The following is a 24,351-nucleotide window of genomic DNA, read 5'->3' as shown; positions in this document are numbered from 1 at the left end:
AAATTTTAGAATTTTAAAACCGAGTCGGACAGGAGACGAACAATCGGCACCATGTTTTAGTGAGTATAAAGTTTGAGTAAAAAATATTATCCAGTTCTTATAATTAAAATAAACGAAAATTGTCCAACAAAGTGTAAACGTTGTGCTTCTGATTTGCATAAGATGTGTTTTTTGTGTTTTGTAATATCGGCATATCCGCGCTTCGTTTAAATGTCATCTTCCCTTTGCGTTGGATCATGGGAAAAATAATCTCGATGACGTTTTCAACTCGTGATTCGAAGAAAACGCCATTTTCTCTATAAGCAGTGAAACTTCGTCGAGGTTAAAGGTAAACTTTTCAAAGTAAAATTAAGTGGTTAGACCTCGTATTAGTCATTGTAATGTAACGACAGCAAAAAATTCTAAAGGGGTTATTTTAAATGCATGCCAACGTGTCAATGATAGTTAAATGGCTGTGAAATTCGTATGAATTAAATCTTTGTGTAGACAAGTGAATGTTTACGTAATTATATATTATTATTTTTGGGAAATATTGGTATATTAATTGTTTGATATTATTGTTAACATTAATTTTAACATCCGCATAGTCGCTGGAAATTATTGATGATGTCATAGTTGATACCACTCCAGACTGTTACAGCAAATTCATTTCCTTAATTGCTTTATTTAGGAGTAGTTCTCCACCGTTGAAAGATATTTAGGCAGGCGCCTGGATTAACATTTAAAACCAAGTAAGTACAAATGTTCTTTTTTCAAACAACTCCACGAATACTGGTCGTATATTGACGGTTTGTTTTGTGATGCTAGGTATGGCGTCTCGCAAGAAGGTTTTGCTGAAAGTTATAATCCTGGGTGATTCTGGTGTTGGAAAAACCTCTCTAATGAACCAGTTTGTGAATAAGAAATTTTCTAACCAATACAAAGCAACGATTGGAGCCGATTTCCTCACCAAAGAAGTCCAAGTGGATGATAGAACTGTTACGATGCAGGCAAGAGTACTTTAAATATAGTGCAATGGTATTTTATATCTCTCTTTACAGTGCATCTAGTTGTTTTCAAAGTGCACTGGTTAGAGGAAAATCGCAGGATTCAGCTTTCACCTCGGCTAAATACGCTGAACGTATCGGGCCCATTCGGATTTCTTAAGATCCCTGTGTGGTTTCTAAATTAATTGCTCCACAAGGAATTAAAACTTGTGTTTTAGGCAACCACTTTTTACTTATCAGTGCCTTAGACGTTTGTTGAATCAAATATGCAACAAGTCGATGCAATTTAAACGTAAGGGTTTTGGTATCACTACTAGTAAATATGCAGACCATAAAACCTTATGCTTCATTGGTTGGGTTTTTTTTTAAATTCTCCATATGTTGGAAAAACAGAAAAACTGACTGAAATTTTACGAAAATAGGGATGTATGGAATAAATATAGTTGAAATGCTAGGGGCTAAATTTATTGGCCTGCCTGTCTTTCTCATATATTCTTCGTTTTTGATTTGAATAAGGGAGATAGAGCAAAACTAAAGAAATTGATTGAGTCAGTTGATCGAAGAAAGTATTTGATTTAAAGTAGTGTTTTCTTTGATCCAACGTTAGAAAGTGGAAGTAAATTAGTATAATTTCATGCTATAGTTTATTGTTCACTCTTTTAGTAGTGAGGTTCAGATTAGTGCTTCTAATGGTGGAAATCGAAATAAGTAAGATCAGTTTTCTTGAGGCTAGTTATGTTGGAGAAAACAAGGGTAGAAGTACCTACCTTCTGCTTTCCTCATTTTTCTGATAAGCACTTAAATCTTCACTCTGCTATAATGAAACTTTCATTTAACAATATTTAGCTGAGTAAAATATAATTAATTTAAGAAATTTTTATTTTCTTCCATATTTAATTTAAAATTATCTTTCTGGTGTGACCCTGCCATCACTCAACCTGGTGGTATTTTGGAATGTGCAACTTATAAGTGGTTATATGCTTAATTGGATTTCATACTGATGGTGGAAATACGTGCTTTGCTTTTCCCTACTGTCGCAGTTTGCAACTTCAGGCGGTGATTACACCAGTCTAGATGTTTAGGATTTGAATATCCTTCAGTCTCAGCGCTCACCCAATAGTGCACTACTCGTTTTCAGATATTATTTTCATTGATTCAAGTTTAGTCATGTTAGTAATTCAATACATTCATTATAAATATGATATCATTCTGTTTTTCTCCCATTACTATTCATCTATTTTTATAATCTGCTGTGGGGGCACAATTTCAAATGAATCATGATCATTAGAGTTTGAATTATGTGGTTTTGTGTGTTGCTTTTTGTTGCCACATTCCATAATCTCTCCCTCTCGTGGAATTGCAGTGAGTTAAGACTGCAAAGAATAATTACATACATTAGATAATAAACCTTTTTTTACCCTTGGTTGAAGACTACTAAAATAAGAAACACTTGTAGACCAAATCCCATGAATTATAAATGCCAAAGACAAGTTGAATCAGCTGTTGTAATCAGCAGATTCAGATTATAATTCGTCAAAAAGTACACATTTCAATCAAATTGGTCGGGTGAGGACTCATGTGAAACAAAACAAAATTCAGGACTCGTAGGGAATGATTAAAATTAATGGTGAATGTTAAAATATTGGAAATTCAGATAGGTTTTTATTTATATATATCAATGTGTTTAAATAGTACATATATGCGAGGTAATCAGCTGGTGCTATCACATTCGTGTTTCTTGCTAAATATTTCTAATTTATTGAGTTAAGAGAGACATAAAACTATTTTTTCAAACAGCATGTTTAAAACTTCATTCTCTGTCTAAATATTACAATTTAAATATTAAGTAGTCTATCGTGGAATTGGCTGATGTTATCATCGGCATCACATTCATGGTTTCTCCGTAATATTTCTAAATTATAAAGTTGCAGTGCATGATAGCTAGTCCGGTGAACTAATTAATTGACATTATTCATTAAAACATTTATTAATGACAATAATAGCTTAATGAATTTGTCTCAAAACTGTCAATGAGAGAAATCAGCCATTATTATCAATGCCATAAAATTTACAATTATTACATAGCTCTTCTGTTTAAGAATATGCTAGAGCACATGAAATAAAACATGTGGTAAACAATCTTTATTTAGTATATATCAATGTACATACTAAAAGATAATGACTCAAAGGGAACTACTGGCACCACCTTAGATGCTGAGTTTGTATGAAGGTTTATCAATATTCAAAAATTGATATTTTAGTTTCAAGATAGATTTCCACGTAGCAATACGTTTCATTTCACTCAGTATTGAAGCATTACTTACACCAGCTACAGGATGCTTTTTATGATCCACACCAATAATGTGGCAAAATTAAAACTACTTCTTTGCGTGGAAAAATTTTGTTCTTCAGACAACTTATGCAACTCAGAAAAACCTAAAACCTCAACAAGCATGTAAATAATTATTCATAAAATAGTTAATTTTGGAGCAATTGTGAATTTTTTATGCAATATAAACCACTTTAATCAACCCAAAGTTTGTTTTGATGGGTGAGTGTAGGATGTCATACCGTGCTTAACAAATACTTTGTCCAAATTAAAATATTAATTATGATGAAATATAATAGAAATTGTGAAGATTTGAAGAGCAGTTGAATGTAGTTTTAAGTGTTAGGTTCTGTTTGTTAGAAGGCTCCAAGAAATGTAGCAATGTACAGTCTATGTCCATCTGAAACTTAACTTAAAAGAGTAACTACTTAGTTACTACCTATTAATGATAGGCATCACTAATAAAAATGACAATACGTAAAATAAATTGGCATGTGGTAATTAAGTGTTAGCTCTAATAAAGTCGAAAGCTGACTTAAATCATTTCTCAAAATCAATTCAAATAGCATAGTGTTGGAACGAATTCCCTACTGCAAATGTGTGCTATTTTGAAAAATTACGAATACTATTTAATGAATCAGGATTATAATCATTTATATCACCCAATATTCACTAAAATTTGGTGAATTTGGTTTGATTAATTTAGTTTTTTAGCAATGGAAAGTACTTTTTTTCCATTTTCAGCCCTTTTTTATGGGTAAAATTAAAGATTACTGGTACAGAACTATCATGAAATTCATAGCAGAATGTATTTTCCTCAGAAAGCTTAACCAATAACCTAGTCAGGAAAAGACAAGTGACAAAGGATGAAATTAAAACAAGGATTCCTGATATGGATTTATATTTGTTGTAAGAATCTAGTTTCAAATATTGCAGTGTAGATATTTAATGACTTATATGTTGCATAGTAAAACTATGCATTTGATTGCCTTGATGGAGAATAAGGAGTTATCACGGCTAAAGAATGTGAAGGAAACAAATATGGGAAAGCACAAATAATACAAAAATGTTAAAATTAAAAAAGTAAATACTATAGAAAACTTTTGATTTTGTAAAATTAAGAACTTTTGAGAAAGCGCAGATATTTCAAACATTTTTCATAATGCCTGTCCAAGTTTTAAAGCATTTAATTATCTTTAAGATTGGAAATTAAAATTTTGAGGTGCAGGGAAGAAAATAGCATGAATTATCTACAGAACAGAAAATCTGCAGAAGGATAATTGAGAGTTTACTGTATTCAAAGTGAAAAGACTGAAGGAACAATTCTCAAAACTAGTAACTTTTTTCAAACAAATTCTCTCCCAATAATTTTTGCCACAGCTAATTGTCTATCTTACCATTTCCAAAATATTGTGATAGAATGAGTTGATTGGCTTTCTTGCTGGATTTATTTAATCAATTAATTTAATAATGGTGCCTACCACATCTCTTCAAGTAATGCAGAATCTGCTCCAAATGGCCCACAGCCTCATTGCGCTGGTCCATCTCAGAATAACGAACTAAAAGGCACATATCCACGTCACTACTGTCACTCCCGAAGCCACTCATAGTAGAACCCACCAGGAACAAACCATAGCGAGGGAAGGTTTTCTGAAAAGAACAAGTTGCAGCATTTTTGATCTCCACATTATCCAACACAATGCAACCAACTAACAAATGATTAGAGATGCTGAACAACATACCACAAGATTCATTTGTAATTCAGTCTCTACATTTATTTCCTTACATAATAATATAATACTGTGTTGTGTTTCTTTGGATACATAGGTCCTACTTTGGTACGGACAGTTGTTTAAAGATACATGGTTATCTTTCACATATCAAACAGGCTAACTTTTGCAACATAGGAAGTGTGTTCCAAAAAGTAAGGTGACAATATTTTTATGAAAAAATATTAAGTTATTCCTCAATATTCAGTTGAATTGATAAGTTGTTCCCTTCAAAGTAATCTACCCCTAGGTATAATACACTTGTCCACATCCATTTCTGAAGGACATGAATATAAATAATTTATTTACTATCATTTCATATTTTATTTTAATATGGTAAAATATATTGTATGTCACATAAAAACAAAAAATTTCTACTTACATTTTGATAAATAGTTATAATAAAACAGCCACTTCTCATGCCTTAACAAAGAATATTCATTTAGATCATAAAAACAATTCTTGATTGAAAAAGATGATAACATAGGTGTACACATCTGATCCGAGTTATCTTTCATGCCAACTGGTAAAATATTATAATTATTATGCTAGCATAATTTTATTAGCATTAAATTTTAATGCCAGCATAAGGGAGTCCTTTGTGAAACAAAGAAGTGGAATGCTGTATTAAATGCACTTTCTTTCTTTGTCTTGTGGCATAATCATAGATACTCTCATTTTTTTAAATAAACATTTTCTCGGACGTACCCACATATGTCATGTATGTACAAACATTTTACAGGTAAGATTTCAAGATTTGTAAAAGGAGGTATACATGTTCCTCTTCTTGGAATTTTGGCTATATACCTAATAACTCTTTTTTGGATGATGAATACTTTCTCAACACCCATAGCAGAGCCCCAAAATATAATTACGTAGCATCCTAAACATTAGAAATTAACAAACTGGGCTGTTTTTAAAACTGCTTTGTCCACAACCTTTGCTAGGTTTCTAAGGGTATAGGAAATTCTGAAAAATTTAATGCATAAATGCCTAGTATGTTCTTTCCAATTTATGCATTCATCAATTATTAAACCTAAAAAGCTGGGACTACTAACTTTCTTCCAGATATAATCTTTGATGTAAAGATCCATTGTAGGGGTTTCTTTTTTTTACTTGTATATAGTTTTTTTAAATTATTGTAAGCTCATTTTTTGTTAACCAGTTTCTTAAGAGTGCTAGGGAATGATTAACATCATACACTAGCAATGAGTTGTTCTAAATTCCAAAGAAACTGCGGGAGATGCCGCACAGTAACTTTTAATGGAGTCATCCGCTAATGTGCATTTCAATGCAACAATTTCAACGATCTCCCGCAGTTTCTTTGGAATTTGTCAAAGTATTAACACCATTAGTGTTTAAAGTTGGCTTTAACCTCGTGGACAGTGGTGCCTCGCGCACGACTACGAATGCATGTGACATTGTATGTACGGTATTTCGTCACAACATCTTGTTCCTTTAAAAGCCCCAAAATTTCAGAGTTTAAGAGGACTCCTCGGTAGCTTAAGTGGCTAAAGCACTTGACCGGATATTGAGGGATCTGGGTTCGAGTCCCAGTCAAGGCGAATGATTTTTACACTCTGAAATTGTTGCAATGAGTTGTTCTCTTTAATTAGTATTAAAGTTGTGTTGTCTGCATAAAGAATTATTAATGCAGTAAACTCTCGATTATCCAAGTGTATGGGTGCTTGATGAACCAGGGATTATCAAAAAACACTGATAACAGGAATGTGGAAAATATAGTCATGACATAAACATTAATTAAGTTGAATCAAATAAGGTTTAAAAAAAGAGACTGTTTGATTTGAAATACAAATGATCTCTCTTTTCTCATTCCTTATAATTTATTTAAGATTTTTAGAAATGGAAATTACAGTGGCATAAAACGAAATAATTTCAGTTCAAAAAATGATTTCATAATTTTTCATATAATGTTAGGGATGAGCTACATGAACCCAAGATTTGAGATTGCTACGCAATTTTTAGAGACAAGAGGATGGGCATATATTGCAGGCTTTTGAAATGTGGGTGTAGTGAGGAAAGGAGAAAATAAATTCGATAGAGAGGAAGACAAACTCTTACATCTCAAATTGGGTAGGCTAAGAGAGGAAGTTATTGGGGAAACGTAGCTAAGGTAGAGGAAGTGGATGGAGGAAATACCACAAAAGATAGTGGTATATTGAAGGCCGTGCTAGAAGGGAGAGATGAGGCTTCTTAAACTGCATGAATGCGGGCAGAAGTTAAGAAAGAAATAGGAAGTTCCCACAATACTTGGATATAAATAATAAAATTATAGACCATCCAAAACCAACTTTTAAAATGTTGAGAATATCTGGATCGATTGATTGATAATATGCTAATTTGCTCCCTTTCAGGCGTTTTAATATTTTCATATGAAAGGCTAGTTTGTTTTGGGGCAAAAGAAATCTGAGGTACCTAAAATAAGAAAGAGAGAGAGATAAATGGACTACAATTTTTCTTCTGAAGGCCAGCCATTTAGTTAAACCCTTGCACTTATTTTTGTTTTATTTTTCAATGATATTTGAAGTTTTGGTGTGTTGACAGAAGCGAGGTACATTTTGAAAGTAGGGTAATTTTAAGAATGAATTTATGTAATGGTATTAATGTGAAGTCTGATGTGTACAGAATACTTAATGGTAGATATCGGTACTAAATTTGAAAAAATATAAGAAATAATGTATTAATTTTCTTTTGCGAACTTGATTAGAATTACCATCATGTGAGTATGGGAGCTGCATGAATTTATTTGTGCTTTTTCCAAAATAATATTAACTTGTGGTAATTAATAAAAATTAAACATCAATAAATAGCTAAGTGTAATTGGTAGGCTTAATAAAGTAACTGGGTGATCACTTAATCTTTCGTATGAATTGTGTCAGGTTTGGAAGCTCGAATGTACTTCCAGTTTTGAATTTAAAAGTTAAGAAAACAACAAGTGAATGTGGGTACCCTTGATAAATTACATCAAAGGTGTCTGCATGTATGACAGAAATAAAAATACATTGTACGCAAGATAATCCAATGAAATAATTATAAATCAGAAAGTAGGGGTGCTAAGAATGTACAAATTCATTCTCTACACATATATGATGTATATATACATCAGGCTAGAAAATATTTGGTTTTCACCCAGTTGAGGACACTATGCAAATGACTTTTACCCTGGAATCCCTGAAATTAATTTTTCAGGTATTTTTCTTCAGAATTAAGTCAAAATTTAAATTTGGCCATCCTCATGCATTAATGAACTCAAAGCTTTTAAATTGTTTAAAAATTCTCATTTTTAAAATAGTCAAAATGCTAATTTATAAATATTTATTTGGAAAAGATACACAAAAATGAAAATTCATAAGTATTGTGTGCAAACACTTTGTACTAAATGCTGTCATTTCTTTATTCTCCATGGAAAGATATGGGACACCGCAGGACAGGAGCGCTTCCAATCCCTGGGTGTGGCCTTCTACCGTGGTGCTGACTGTTGTGTGCTGGTTTTTGATGTGACTGCCCCTAACACATTCAAGTCCCTTGACTCGTGGCGAGATGAGTTCCTCATTCAGGCATCTCCTAGGGATCCTGACAACTTTCCATTTGTTGTCTTGGGAAATAAAGTGGATTTGGAGCATAGGGCGGTGAGTTGTAAGAACATTCATCCCCTTCCCAAGGGTGCGTGCTATAGAGCAAAAGAAGCAAACTTGGGAATCAATATCATGGAGGTTTGGTGGCACACCTTGAAAATTGGAAAGACACTCAAATTGCCTCCCTGTCTATTATTTCTTCCCAAAATTTCTAATGTATCCAGAGTTGCTCCAATGGCATGGAGTAGCACTGGAATCTAAAATAAGAATTCCTGATTGTATTTGGTTGCTAAGAATTAATAGCTGTAATTGTATTGCCTTCCACTGTTATGGCTTCGTTCGTTATGGCAAAGTTCGGAATTACAAATAATGAGAATTATATTTCATTCGTCCTATGATGGATGTCTTATCTCCATATGAGAAACTAGGATTATATTGGAAATTTTGACGGGTCGAAATGAGAAACAGCAAGGATTTGGCTAATTCGTTCAGAAAATGTGTGAATTTTTAATTTTGCTTTTAAAGAGTGAAAGTAGGTATTAAGATGAAAGTGTGCCTCATCAAAGAATTACTTTATTTATGTAATAGTTTTCTATCCATATGTGTTTGATGGGAGATGCACACACAGTCATTACAAACCATGTATCATAGAATGGGAAAGATCATGAATCCAATTCAAGAAAACTTTGAAATGCTCATTTTCTCTGACCTTGTGTAATAAGAATAATTTGTTCTGAAATCTTTCTCTCAAAGTGAAGCACTTGTCTAGTGAAACTTTGAATCATTTTTTCCTTATAAAGTAACACAAATTACAATTATGCATTCCATGTCAAAAAAATGATATTTAAGGTTTATTCAATGAAAATTATGTATACTTTGTTTAGAATTATGTTCATTTATTGCGAAATGGAACAATTGGGAATGCTAACTTGATTTGTAAAAACAAAAATTGAAGGAAACAGTTTATTATTTATGATAGGTAAATGATTCCATTTTACTAGAAAGGTGTCTAAAGAGATTTGTTATTGCCAGCTCTTCATAATGTTATCAAAATGTGACTCAGCATTATCATTAAATAAATTCTAGTGCACATAGCCACTGCTTTTTATGGTGATACTTTGTATACATGATATAATGTACCAGTTGTATATGGCCTCCAAGTTATCATTTAGCCTGCTGTTTGGGATTTAACATTAGTTGAAGGCTTGTGCTGTTTATGATTGGTTAACAAGCAGGCATTAAATTTTCAAATTGTGGTTTGCATTGGCACAAAATATCAGCATGAGATGGCCTTTCATTAGCTTGTGGCGAAGCAATTCATTCTCCTCTGTTGTTATGTGTTCAAGTATAGATTCACTTTGGCAGCTTCTTCCAGAAGAGGCATTGAACTTGGCTTATCACAATTAAAGACCTATTGTGGCAGGTATCTGTCAGGATCTATGAGCTTCTTGAAGTCACCAATGAAGTTCTCTGCTGCCGTTGACTCAGAGCTTACTGCTTCACCATACCTCACAATGCCGTTGATGTCACTGTTGTTAAACTTCTTGAACCATGCAAGGCTTCCCCTTAAATACTTCTTTGGCCATTGATGGTCCTGGCATTCTCTTAAAAAGTTTGGCAAAAATCACTTGCGTCCTCTCACAAATGATATTCTGATTAATAGCATGGCATTGCAATGGTGTTTCGTCTATTACCATTTTAGAAGCAACCTTTTAAAATCATTGAGAATATGTCACTGTGGCATAGATATTCTTGTCACTCTCTTTGAGGCTTCTATCTTCTTAATCTTGTTCTTGAAGAAAATGCAAATTGTTGGTATCAACCAATTGTATGTGCATGTTAGATCAGCGATGCTCACACCTTGCTCCCGCTTTTCAGTGATTTTTACTTTTCATTTCTACTGTTAAGATTACCAGCGACATTAAGATGCTAGGGGAACATGCGCTGAACACAAACTGATGTAGCAGATGAGTTTCCCTTCCCTCTCCTGATCACTTGTTAAATGAAAATTTGCTCATTGATTAATTATTGGTGAAATTATTTTTGATTGTTATACAAATTACGGCCTCTGTGAGGTGCTCGTAAAGTCAGATTCCACAGTATTTCTTAAAAGGGAAGGGTGAAAGATTAAATTTTTATTTTCACATGGCATTAATTTTGATTTAGTCTTAAACAGCAAAATGTACATGCATTGTACTAATGTGGAAAAGTATTTATTTTATTCACTTGTTTTGCCTTTTAAACATCCCATTCACATCTACAGTGAAGGCTGGTTATAATAAGAGCTCAGGCTCCTGGCAAAATCACTCAGTATATTTTAATACTCGGAAGTGTTTTGGACCAACACGGTCAAAGTAGTCAGAATGTAAGGAGAAGAATTGCGCTAGGCTAAGAGGCTTTCACGAGGAGAAGGGAGTTTATTACATGGACGTTGAGTCAGGATGTTAAGAAAAGACTAGTAAAAACGTAGATATTGAGCATAGTTATGTTTGGCATGGAAACGTGGTCGCTGAAGCAGGACGATAGAAGTAGATTGGAGGCTTTTGAAGTGTGTTAGGGAGAAGAATGGGGTATGTGAAATGGGCCGTAAGGAAAAAAAATGAGAAACTACTAGGTATGGTAGATGAGGAGGGGGGGTTTGTTCGGATAAGTCCTAAGGAGGGAGAAAAAATGGATGAAGGGCATATTGATTGGTAGTGGGATGCTTAAGACTGTAATAATGGGGAGAATGTTGGGCAAACGAGGAAAGGGCAGGAACAGGATAGGGAATGTGAAGAATGATCTGGTACTTTCCCGGCGAATAATGTTTTCCAAGATTATTCGGGTCTCCCACCGGGAGACGAAGACGATGGACGACTCGGCCATCGAAACGTCGGCAACCCTACGAACGTGGACCCGGTGGGAGACCCGAATAATCTTGGAAAACAGGATAGGGAATGTTGGATGGGATGAGGGAAGGAAGGAAGTACTCAGAGAAGAAGAGGGACTGGATTGTGTTTTGTTAGGAGTGACAAAACTTTTATTTGGTAGTTATGACCATCCAAAACCTACCTTAACTGGTAGATTACCTTATAATAAATAAATCATGAACATGGCTCATTGGCTTACGAACATAAGCCAATAACGTATTACGAATTCTATCATGACCGCTGTTTGCTCAGCGATGAAAGTTGTGAAGATGGGCCAAAATCAGTTGTGCCAGAAAAATTGATGCTGTGCAAGAAATATGAAAGGAGATAGTCGTATGACTTATCATGAGATTGAGGCATCCTTGGGGATTAGTATGATGAGCATCAATAAGATATTGCAGGAACATTCAGCTGTGAAAAAAATTTGTTTGCGTTGGATCCTGTATAATTTGACAAAGCTCAACAAGATGCTCGTGTCAATTGGTGCAAAGAAATGCTCAAGAAATACAGTCGCGGTGTATCAAAAGCTGTGTGTAACATCTACCTTGATGACAAATCTTGGATCTATGCGTATGAGCCCGAAACAAAACAGCAATCCCCTGTGTGTCTTCCAAGACAAGCCAAATCCAACAAAAGTGATTCGTGCAAGAAGCACATAGAAGCAAATGATCGCCTGCTTCTTGGGAACAACTGGGTTTGTGGTAGCTGTACTTTTAGAGCAACGTAGAACCATGAATTCTGAATGGTACACCAGCATTTGTTTGCCACAAGTGCTTGGTGAAATTTGGAAAAAGAAGCGGCAGCAAAGGATCATTCTTCATCATGACAATGCAAACTATCGCAGATTGGCTGAAACTGATACTAATTTGATTGGCCAAAACATTGAAATGGTGGGTCATCCTCCGTACAGCCCTGATTTAGCACCAAATGTCTTCTTTTTATTCCCTTTTATCGAGAAAACATTGTGTGGCTAACATTTTTCGGCCCCTGAAGAAGCCGTTGATGCATTCGAAAACCATGTTTTGATGGTACCTCAATCGGAGTGGAAAAAGTGATAAGAAAATTGGTTTGAGCGCATGCAGAAATGTATTGATTATCATGGAGAATACTTTGAAAAACAATGAAGCTACTGTCTTTTCATTACTAGGCTGAAAATATAAATAGCAACCCTCAAAAATTGAACATGGTTTTGTTTTTCTGTACAAAAATAACAGCATGGAAAGAATACATATAGGGTATAGTGAAAATTTAAAATTTTTTAGTAAGGTCTACCATTACATGCCCTTGGAAATTTACGCTGAATTCTTACTGCCCATTTTTGCAGCCTAAAGAGATTCATGGAATGATATGACTGCCCTCACCCAGCAAATCCAAATTTCAGTAGACAATAAATGAATACATGATAAACTGAGAGAACCATACAATCGTCACGTAGGGTCACAATTTTCCTCTGGCGCTAACAATCTATAGCAACTTATGAGCTTATTTTATCAACATGAGTTTCCCAGGATGGAGTCTCCATGGATCTGCATCCCCAAGAATTTTTTCACAGTAGAAGACTTAGAAGAGGGATGGGTTGAGGATGCTATTCATGCATAGATTACAAATTTTTGTTATCGTTAACATTAGTTTTTAACTTGGAAGTACTTTTTTTCTTATCGAATGGCATATGGTGTGTCATATTTCTGATGCAAAGTTACCTACATTTAGTAATGCAACATTATTATAAGTAGACAAGGAAAGCTCTTACTAATATCTAAAGAAACTGCAGAAATAAAGCTGTGAGCTCACTTAAACAATTTGAAGTGCCCTTAGTATTTCAATTGCTCACAAGCCAAAGCTTCCTATTATAATAACGATCCTACCATCTGGCAGAAAACCTTAGTACGTCCTGAGTGGGGTTTGTTAACCAGGAAGTAAGAAATCATTGTAGCATAAGCATTGAAATAAATTGTTACATCTTTTGTACCAATTTACAAGTAGAAATGTTGGACAGAATTGTGTTTGGCTAGATATTTTTTTCTTCATTATCATATTTGGCAACCTAACCATGCTATTTTCTCTTCCAAGAGTCCCTGTTATTATGAGGGTCTCATTATATGCTGTACTCCTTATGTCAGGCCTCTACTATACGTCGGTGGTCTGAAAAGTTTTTGGCTCAGAAAATGTCAGAAAAATGTCTTGTATCTTTGTTAGGTCGGAAACTTCTCAGACCACCCTTGTAGATGGTTTCTAATTATTTTCCAGTTATCTTTAGGAGTGTATTAATGGAAAATAAATTTTATTTATATGTGGATACCTATTTGGCTTTCAGAAGGCTTACTGGCAGATGACACCACTAGTTATTTTAAACTTTAAGAAAGTAAAATCAATGAATTCATTTTTTATTAAATGGAAAAGTCTTCTATTTGCCATGAGCATTTATAATTCTTTTTATATGTTGCAATAGCTCCGAATTCATTTGTGATCCCGAATCTTAATTGTTTGCTAATGTGTATTTTATTCTGTCTAATATTGTACAGGTATCTGCTAAGAGGGCTCAGCAATGGTGCCAAAGCAAGTCTGGAATCCCATGCTTTGAAACAAGTGCAAAGGAAGCAGTTAATGTAGAGGCAGCATTTAAAACAATAGCTCGCAATGCATTGGCACAGGAGTCTGAGGTGGAGCTTTATAATGAGTTCCCAGATCAGATAAGACTAACGGGAGAGGGTGGCCGAGGTGGTACGTCAGGGGGTTCAAGAGGAGGAGCTGATGGCTGTGCATGCTAGTCTCTCTCTACTTGAAAGGCTGCCAAATGTGCTCTACTGCTGAAGATTGCTGCGTGTGACTGGTGAGGACCTGTTATAATCATTACCAAAGTGTGCTCTGCAAGTTCGGTTGCACCGCTCAAAGAATTTGGTGGAAATGCCATGGCAACTTCAGTGCAGTTGGATGCATGCTTCAGATTTTCAGTGAAATAAATGTTTCCTCATGTCTGGGAAATTCAAAATGTGGTCTCAGAATCTCAGGTTTGCAAATTCCATGATAAAAGGAGGAATTTTCAGTGGGCTTTTTTGAAAATAACGTGAAAGCACTAAAAATAAATGATTTTGCTATGTATCAGTTCTGCTACATCAGCCTTGGTATGATATTATACATTTAAAAATTCCTATTGTACAAGGACAGCTTTCAAACTTAATTCCCTGATGCACTTTCCCAGAGGTGGGGGAGATTTAGTTTCAAATTCTGGTTGTTCCTGGCATAGAATTTATTCCCATTAACGGTCTCAGATAGCGAGCATTTGTTCATAAACCCAGTTATCTTTAAAAGAGTCCCTTTTAACCCTGTCAAGGATCCCAATTGGCTTTAAGTGTTTGTGTTTGTAGTTGGTCCCTGGTGAGGAAGTAACATTCCCTCAAACTATTACAGAAGGGTATTCTGATTGAGAGGTTGTGGTTGGTCACAGTCGTGGAAAATCATTCTCAAAAACCATCACAGCAAATTTAGTTTTCACTGTGGTACGAGTGGAGCTAGCATATTATGGCTATACGAGTTTTCCTTTCATGTGTTATCTGGTTAAGATGTCAAACTTTTTCACTTTGAATTGTAATTATTATTATATGTAATCTATCGGTTAAGGTAGGTCTTGGATGGACACAACAACCAAATATTTCTCGACTATCTTTAGAAATGAAAAAATAGTAACTTTGTGATTCCTCAGAAAATTTATTTCGATACAACCTGGGTTTCGATGTTCAACTTCACCTGGATATGACGTTGGCCATCGAAACCAGGTTGTATTGAAATAAATTTTCTGCAGAATCACAAAGTTACTATTTTTTCATTTCCAATATGAATCGATTCCATAAAGTTACCCCTGAAACCATCAACCTGACTCTCCTGACCAAACACAACCCAACATCCTACGCTACAACAAAGTCCCTCTTCATATCCCATATACTTTCTTTCTCCCATCATACCATCCAACATCCTTATCCTTTTCCTGCCCCTTCCTTGTTTGTCTAATATTCTCCCCTCTATTGCAGTCTTCCACTTAGCACTGCTGATCAATATTCTTTGCAGCCCCTTGGCTTGTCGGCAAACTAAAGCTTGATCATAATGGAACCTAGCTGATTTTATCAATTACCTGCCAACTTTCATTCCTATCTCCAGTTCTTTCCATGCCTCTTTCATCTATTCCTCCACATATGCATTGAACAGCACAGGTAATAATGAACCTCCCTGCTTTTCTTATTTTCCTAACACTGCCCATCCGGACTCTCCGACCCCACTAGCCCGAGCAGTCTGAGACTTGTGCAGGTTGCAGATTAGTCCCCTATCCCTCCAACCTATTCCCATTTTCTGTGATAAATTGTTAAATTTTCCCAATTCATTCTATCATACCCCTTTTCAAAATCTAGGAAACAGGCCAATACGTCCTGATTTTGTTTTATATTCCCCTCTATTAGTGATCCCATTACGGTGATGGCATCACCGGTGCCTTTCCCCTTCCTGAACCCAAATTGATAATTTCCTAAGTAATTATTAGCCCTGCTCTCCATCCTTATGTTGATTATCCTGAAAACAGCTTTAGATGCCTGGGAAATCACACTTATTGTTCTGTACTCTGCACATGATGTAGCATTTGCCTTTTTCAGAATAGGAACTAACACTAATCACACAAAAGTCTTCCAGCCATATTTCTTCTTCATAGATGCAGTGAATTAGCCCATATAATTTCCCCCCGCCCCATTTTCCTAAACCTATAAGTAGTTCTGTAAGAATGATGTCTACCCCCACAATCTCACTTTGATTACCCACTTTTATTTTTATCTTTTTTTGCTTTCGTCACAGTATTAATTTGCAATATGTAGTGCTAATTTGATCTAACGTGTTAAATTTTCTTCTTTAATAAAACTGTGATAATTTGTCATAGGGCATTAAAGACCCAGTGACAATAATTTTAATTTAGGAAAAGTAATATCTTTGCTTTCTACAAAATAAACTTTATTCGTCGACTAGTTTCGTTTACACTGAAACATCATCATGACTAGTGGTACAATATACATTTTTCTGAGTTACATACTCGGTCGGGTAGAGGAAGCGGATGGGAGGTGGGGGAGTGTAATTAAGGAAAGGAGAGGTGTAAGAGGGGGGGGGGGGGAGAAGGAGGAAAGGTTGGGAAGGGAGCGTGGGTCTGCGTCATGGGGATTTTTTGGGGTGTAGAATAGGAATGTCCAGGAGGGGTGAGTGGAAAGGGAAGAGGTGGTCATTAGTTACCTTTTCCTTCTTCTTAACTATTTTTAGAATTTCTAACTGCTCTCGGATATCCAGCTGCGTCCCTTTCTTCTCTCCGTGCAGTAATTCGGGGGTGAAATCCACTCGGTGGCCTTCCTTCGAGAGATGAGTTGCGAATTGGGACATCCCAGTGTTCTTTATGAAATCCCTCTGGTGTTCTTCCACTCGAACCATTATGCTCCTCCCTGTCTGACCAATGTATTTAGCATCACAGTCCCCACATTGCAATTGGTAAACCCCACTCTGGAGAGTTGGTTTCATGGGGTCGTTGACTGCAGGTAGCAAACTCCTTAGGTTTTTATTATTGTAGAAGGCAGGTTTTATGTTCATACCACTGAGTACACGCCTATTTTAATGGAGGGTTTTGCTACATATTTAATGCGTCGCCATGAAGCTAGGTCTCTGGGTGGGGGACAGTAAATTTCTCTGAATAAAAGTTTTTTCCTTTTGTTATCTAACATCGTCAATCAATTTTTCTGTGTACCCATTGGCCAAAGCAATTTTTTTAATATTGGTTATTTCCAACGTGAAGGCTGAGGGGTCTAAAGGGATAGCTAATGTCCTGTGTATCATGCTTTGAAAGGCTGCAAGTTTTTGGTGAAATGCATGTTTTGATGATGCATGGATGACCTGGTCTGTACAAGTGGGCTTGCGGAAAATAGAAAATTTGTGTTTTTCCTCTTTAATAGAAATGGTTAGATCCAGGAAATTCAAATTATAACCCTCTTGGACCTCCATGGTGAATTTAATCCTTGAATTTATTGAATTGATGAGCTTTAGAAAATTTACCAATTGTCTCTTCGTACCTGTACACAAATATAATACATCATCTACGTAACGGAACCAGTAGTGCACATTTTTAAGGAGAGGATTTTCACTTTTGAAAAGTTCCATTTCTAGGTTATTCAGAAATATTTCAGCCAGTAGAGGTGATAGGGGGGAGCCCATAGCTAGACCTTCCAATTGTTGATATAGGTTTCCATTGAACAAGAAATAATTCTGATTTGTGCACACATGTCAATAAAGATATGAGTTCATTGCAAATAATTTCTGGTGTTTTAGCATTGTGTAGCACTTCCTTTGCTAGGAGCACTGCTTCTTCTCTTGGAACACTTGTGAATAAGTTTACAACATCAAATGACACTAATATGGAATTCTTGGGTGGAGTAATATCTGTTAAGGACTTTGTCAGTTCTATAGAGTTCTTTATGCTGTATTTTCCACGAAATTGGGAATGTTCTACAAATTTGCACTTCACAACCCTAGCTAAGGAATGCGTTGGGGACCCGATACCTGAAACTTCAGTGCATCAATAATTTTAATCGCGTAATTAGAGTCCTTAATATCATTTTTGCTATCAAGGCTATTTAGCTTCTTTTAGGATTACAACAAGAACAATTAGGTTTACAGATATAAGGGTAAGTGCGCATTGCTTTTGTGTGATGTTACTGAATAATCTTTCATTAAAAATGGCGAATGAATAGGGAGCAATAACTTTAAAGAATACCGTGGAAAGGTGTTGCACTGCTGGTTGGGATTTCTTGTTTGAAATTACCTGTAATTAGTGTATGAGGTGAATATGGCCGTTTCATTCTCTCGTAGGTGATTGTAAGAGTTATGATAAGTGCCCATATGAAAAGGGTTCGAAAATATTCAGTGGTCTACTGATCTATCTTTTAACTTGACCTCTGGAGAAAAGGTATGATTATTGTTGTTCTACTCTGTGGTAAACTTGAGCTATGTTACACGAGTAGGTATGGTGGAAGGCAATCATCTCCTTAGTGTCCATATTAAAACATGGTTTTGCTCTAGCTTCAGCTTCTCATGAATCTGCAGTGCATTCTTATGTCCTTCCTTTATATGGCATAAAACTTCATGGGTAAAAGTGGAGAATCTTCCCATCAATTGGCTCATAGAAACTACTATTCCATTGTAAATGTCCTTTTGAGTTTCTCAGGCAGATAGCCTCGGCTCTGGGAAGTCCTAGGGTAGATTTCATCCATTAAGTCACATGATTGTGTTCAGATTCCAGGATCAGCACATTTGTGAAGATAGTCACAAAATGAAAAGTGGCCAAGATATATTTCCTTTTTCTTCACTTGACATTTTTTAATGATATCTATTTAGTGTGTGGGAGTTTTGCTCAGGAAGAAATCCTTAACTAAATAAGTTACAGAACTTTAGACAAGTACCCCACCAGTAAGTTGGTATGGGCTTTGATGATAGTGTTGAGCTAAGAAGTGTCCCCCCTTGGTGTATTTAGTGAAGCCTGTGTAGCCATGGTGATTTCATTGCAGAAGAAAACAGTTTTATGCATGGGGTTAATGTGCTGTGCTGATGGTACATCTAGGTATTCAGATTAGAAGACATTTCATAATCATTTGATGGTGTTTTTCTCATCTCTACATTGACCTTTAGGTGGGAATGCTTGGTTTGGGGATATGTGGTTGATAGGTCATCTTTTCGTGGCAGCTATGTTTCATAAATAAAACTTGAAACAGATACTTCATAAAAAGGTTAATAAAGTTGGCTTCCTATGCATTCTTTACCTGTGTGCACTATTTAATCATCAAGCCAACAAATGTGTTACAGTGACAATTAATGGATATTTGATTTTCATGGATTCCATGTTAATACAAAAGTCATTCCATTGTTATGTAGTAAAATCCAAAAAGAAATTGTAGAAGTGATATGGTTACAGGATACTAAGGTTTACATGAGCTGTGTAGGTATTCAAGAAAAAATCCTCTTTCATGATTTACATGAATACAGTAAAACCTTGAATGGTTTTTACTTAAAATTTCTGTATTCTTTTTACTTTCTGCTTGGACTGTGTATGAATGAATGCTGTAAAAAATTAAATTTACATTTCAGAATTCAAGTAAAATATCCCATTTCTTGGAGATTTTGAGCTGATATTTAACTGAACTGACAGGGACCCTGAGTTTGTGCTTAGTTTTTTTATTTGTTACATGCATGATGTGTGATGTCTATATCTTGAAAAGTAAACCAGGTGGAATGTTCACAAACCAAGTAATATCTGCATTGTATCAGGGAGTAGTGCCTGACTTTGAATTATGGCAATAATTATTAAAGTCTACAGCTAGTGACAAAAATCATCAAAATGCAATGTAGTATCTATATTTGTTGTGTGGAAAGTGATTTTTATTATTCAGATAATTATTTTTCTTATGTCCTGGCTAATCCACTTTCTACTGTACCTCTGCTTGTGTCACATAATTAATGTTATGCAGATACCTGGAATGCCATTCGGTATTATTATTAAAAAACTTGGAGAGTTCGAGTTTTGTTAAATATTTTTATAAAGATAAGGGCTATAATTATACTGCTCCAGCTAAGGACATATTTATATTGTCATATTATATATTACAGCTTATCAAGCTGTGAAGGAATGGCATGTAAACCATTTACTTTAACTCCTTAATTATTTCTCTAAATTCATATTTGACACGTAATTGAACCCTTCAATTTCATTTCTGTTTTTTGTAGTAGCAAATACTGGCATAAATGTTCTCACTTTCAACAATTTGCTGAATAAAATAACTCAAAGCAGTTTGCTCTGCATCTAATAAGTTTTGAAACTAATTTTCATTCATTTATTTTTTGTTTCAAGTGACGATAGTAATTTATCATGGGAAATTTATCCTTGTATTTTTATGATAGTTATTTTGCAAAAAATTATTATACAGCATATGCGTAACTTTGAATTTTGTACTGTTGTCCCTTATTTTTTAAACAAGCTAAAAACCATAAGTCATTGTATGCATAACTTTGCAATAGTTGGTAACTTCACATTAATGGTAGAAATAGTTTCTAATGACGTGATAATTTCGTTAAAGGTGATCAACCTATGGTTTGCTATTGCAACTGTTGATAACTTGATGCCTATTCATTCACTGGAACTATCAGAACTGGAATCGAAGCTAGAAACCAAACTGGTGCTGTAACCGGAATAAACTGGAATCATTTATTTTATCATAATCATGTTAACAATTTAATTGCTAAATCATCAATTAACAATTCTACAGTAATTTCAGCCCTAATTTCATGGTTACGATTGGTTGCAGGTTTCATCAGAAGCGATTGGAAGTATAAGGAGACAACTGAGAGTAGGGCTACTCTTGCTCACTGGAAAATGGAAAAAAATGATTAGTTCACGTCACTGGAGGTGGATGATGTGGCAGACGATGATTGTGAAGCAAACGGTGACTGGCTGACAGAAGTTAATAAGGTTGCAGTGGACACAAGAACATTTGTCTTCTCTCTACTTGTGCCCATATAGGAGAGGAGGTTTAAGTTACATGCTGACATAATTTGCATACCTATACATACATAATACATAAATATATATAATATATATTTAAAAAAAAGGTTTCCCCAATTGCCTCTTTTAAAGAATTCACTCCTCAAATAATAATAATAATGATGATGAAAATATTTATAAAGAAATCATATCAAAAAAATGGTCTGGGCACATGTGTGAATGCATGTTGATAGCACCCGCGGAGTGGCCTGCCGGGTTCCCCATCATTGCTGTGCTTGCAGGTGGTGCGTGAATTTGCATGTCTGTTTTTGTGTGCATTAAACAATTTGGGGGAAAAGGATGAGTGAGGGACCGGAGGGTGATATTGGATCCTCTATTTGAATGCAGTTTGTGAGACTTGGTGGAGTATAAAGAAGCCGTTGTGTAATAGTGTGTGCAAAAGTGTGCCTGCAAGCGTGTGTGATTATTCAGGAAGAAATATGGTGTAGCTGAGGAAAATGTCTTGCCAGCAATGTTGTTAATTGATGATATATCTGGAAAATTTCTTTTAGGTATACTTAGGTGTTCTTTTGCAATCCCCCAAAGCTGTTTATTATGTCTAAAATTATACATACACATGTTAAAAAAAAATATATACATATATAATGAAATATGATTTTTTTTCAATATGTTTTTGCATTTGTTTAATGGAAGTAATTTTCAGTGGCGTTTTTAATGCAAGTGAATAATGAGCATTGTGGTGTTTTATGGAGAAAATGTAGTTGTATCATTACATATAGCTGCAATTTTGAAGGCCATTGTGTGAGCATAAGTGGCACTATAGTTGTTTTTCAAGTACCGATTCAAGCTATCTCCATGGAGTGCAGTATCTTCTAATGTCCATGATATTATTATATTATTTAAAATACTTCTATTCTATATTGAGATAATTTAGCCTATTCAATCATTAACCTAAAGAAATAAAAAAAAACATTCTTTTCATTGTGCTTGAGGTCTGATTAAGAAGGTAAATTCTCTGTGATTTGAAGTCTTTGACAAGAGTAAATGGTAATGGAATGACATTGCTCTAAGGTATATATTCTCTCTGTCCTGGAATAAGAAATCTGCTTGACGAGCTGGAGAAAATTGGTCGTTATTTAATATTTTGATTCCATAAACATATCTGTTTAAATTTAATTCCAACAGCACTGGGGATATTGTAATCAAAATTGTTAAAAGCCATTTTTGGTGATATAAAATGTTTTGATGCAATATTTATGATCCTCTGCAAAGGCAGATAGTTTCATTTTCTGTAACTCATGAAGAGCTGTTACACACCCAAAATTAATTTTTGATGGTTTTGTGTAGTATATGTTTCACCGGGCCCATTTGATTTGGCGTGAAATCTTGAAAAAAAAAATATTGTTGAATTCCAAAACTCAAATCATTTTTTGAAGGAAAGCCCATAAACTTCTTGATCAGACTGCCTGTGATGAGAAAACACACCATTCCTTTTATACCAGTTGTTATTTATTTTATTTTGAGGTAGTTATGGAACTGTCACCATTGTTGGGAACTCAAAAATGGCCCCTGGTTGAATTATTACTGTACAGTGTCCGTTGTGTGTTAATTGTTTTTGTATAAAATATTATGTCACCCTTGGGGTATTTGTTTCACCTTTTTGAGTTACTGTGCAGTGCTTTTATTGGAGTGGTTGATGAAATTTGTATGGAGAAAGTGTTTTAGTGAATGGCCTCTGTTGCTCTTCGACCTGTTGTGGAATTAGTATGTTCTCTGATGGCTTTGGAGAAGATATGTTGAATATGAAAAAGGGGGAAATGATTGCAAGTGGTCACTAGTGTGCAGCTGAAATGAAGCAACGTAATTCACTTGATCATTCTTTGTGGTTTGATTGATACCTGCGAAAATCCTGATTTAATACATAGGTGTACATAACTACTGAACAATAAATGCTAGTGAGATAATGTTGTTTGCTGAAGTATTTTTTTAATCAAAATGCTTAAGTATTATCGTAAAGATGTTATGTTGATGGATGGACCAATTTTTGGACTAGGGCAATGTATTGATTTATTTATATATAATCGTACACAGTAATCAACCCAAAGGTTGGTTTAGTAGATGGTAGTTCACCCAGTACTAAGCCTGACAGCATGTGAAATTCACATATGAGGGTAGGGGGGCCAGTTCCTTTCCCTGTGCCAGTTATGGTTTCCCAGGAAGATATGGTATCTGAAAAATCACATAGCTTGGGTGAAGCTGAGGGTGCCCATTGAGGCTTACCCTGGAACCTGAGCCCTCTGGTCAGTAGTCCAACGCTCTACCCCTGCAATACTGCAACCCAGTTATATATATATATGAAATAAGACCATAGATACAATAGATTAGAGGAGCATTAAAGTTGTACGTTGCTGAAATTAAGTACTATCCCAGCTGGCAAGTGACACAATTGAATGTTAAACTTCAGTGTGTCGTATAATTTTTCCCTCATTATGCAAATTTATCAATGATAAGGAACTCTTCATGTTATACATCACACAATTCTTTGTTTTTTCATACTTATTTGATTCCTTAATCATTACCTGAGTTAAACCCATGCAATTCAAGTTCTAATGTTATCAGCTACAATTTTGACCGTAGTTCCTGTGTTTGCTAGACTTAGGGTTTTTTCAAATTTGGTTTTGATGTGCTAATTTAAGATCCCGATGTTTACCATCCAAGGTTGGTCGCTTCATGATCAAATCGTTGGTCTAACTTTCCTCTCCCCAGGCTTCTGTTTGGTAATCACACTTTCGGTAGATCTCACTCTAAGGGTGTGGTATGTAGACTTATTGTTTTGGGCTGATTGTCAATAACTCTGGATAAGTATCAAAATGAAGTAAATGCAGATTGGAAAAGTATTTTGTCCTATCCAAAGGTACCCAAAGACTTACAGCCTTGCAACTTACACGGATGAATGTTTACTTTCTACCTGTCAAAGGCAAGAACCATCCCAACCTCGATTCTGCTAAGTTGCTCATGGTTTTATGTGCAACTGTCATCTGGAACATTTTTGATAGTTTGAGCAGACCTGTTGAGATTTTTTTAGCATGCTGATATGCAGGGAATATTTTATGACAATTAATGATGCTCAGTGAATTCTTAAAATATTTATTTCTCCGCACGTGGGTTAATGAAATGAAGCATTTGCTAGGAATATGATT

The 24,351-nt window shown here is 35.2% G+C and overlaps 1 protein-coding gene across 1 annotated transcript; it reads left to right on the top strand.

Annotated features, from left to right (window-relative positions):
- Window positions 1-215: 215 nt before the first annotated feature.
- Rab7 (RAS oncogene family member Rab7) lies at window positions 216-23,115 on the top strand. The gene is made up of 6 exons (XM_071593411.1): window positions 216-328; window positions 671-731; window positions 808-989; window positions 8,516-8,734; window positions 14,112-14,419; window positions 20,955-23,115. The coding sequence occupies exons 3-5, from the start codon at window positions 810-812 to the stop codon at window positions 14,355-14,357; spliced, it is 645 nt and encodes a 214-aa protein (XP_071449512.1). The 5' UTR covers window positions 216-328; window positions 671-731; window positions 808-809; the 3' UTR covers window positions 14,358-14,419; window positions 20,955-23,115.
- Window positions 23,116-24,351: the final 1,236 nt, after the last annotated feature.

This window comes from Hetaerina americana, unplaced genomic scaffold (genome assembly GCF_022747635.1).
Source record: "Hetaerina americana unplaced genomic scaffold, ioHetAmer1.1.p SCAF_6, whole genome shotgun sequence".
Taxonomy (NCBI): Eukaryota; Metazoa; Arthropoda; class Insecta; order Odonata; family Calopterygidae; genus Hetaerina; species Hetaerina americana.
The sequence above is the reverse complement of the archived record's forward strand: the minus strand, read 5'-3'. Positions and strand labels throughout refer to the sequence as shown.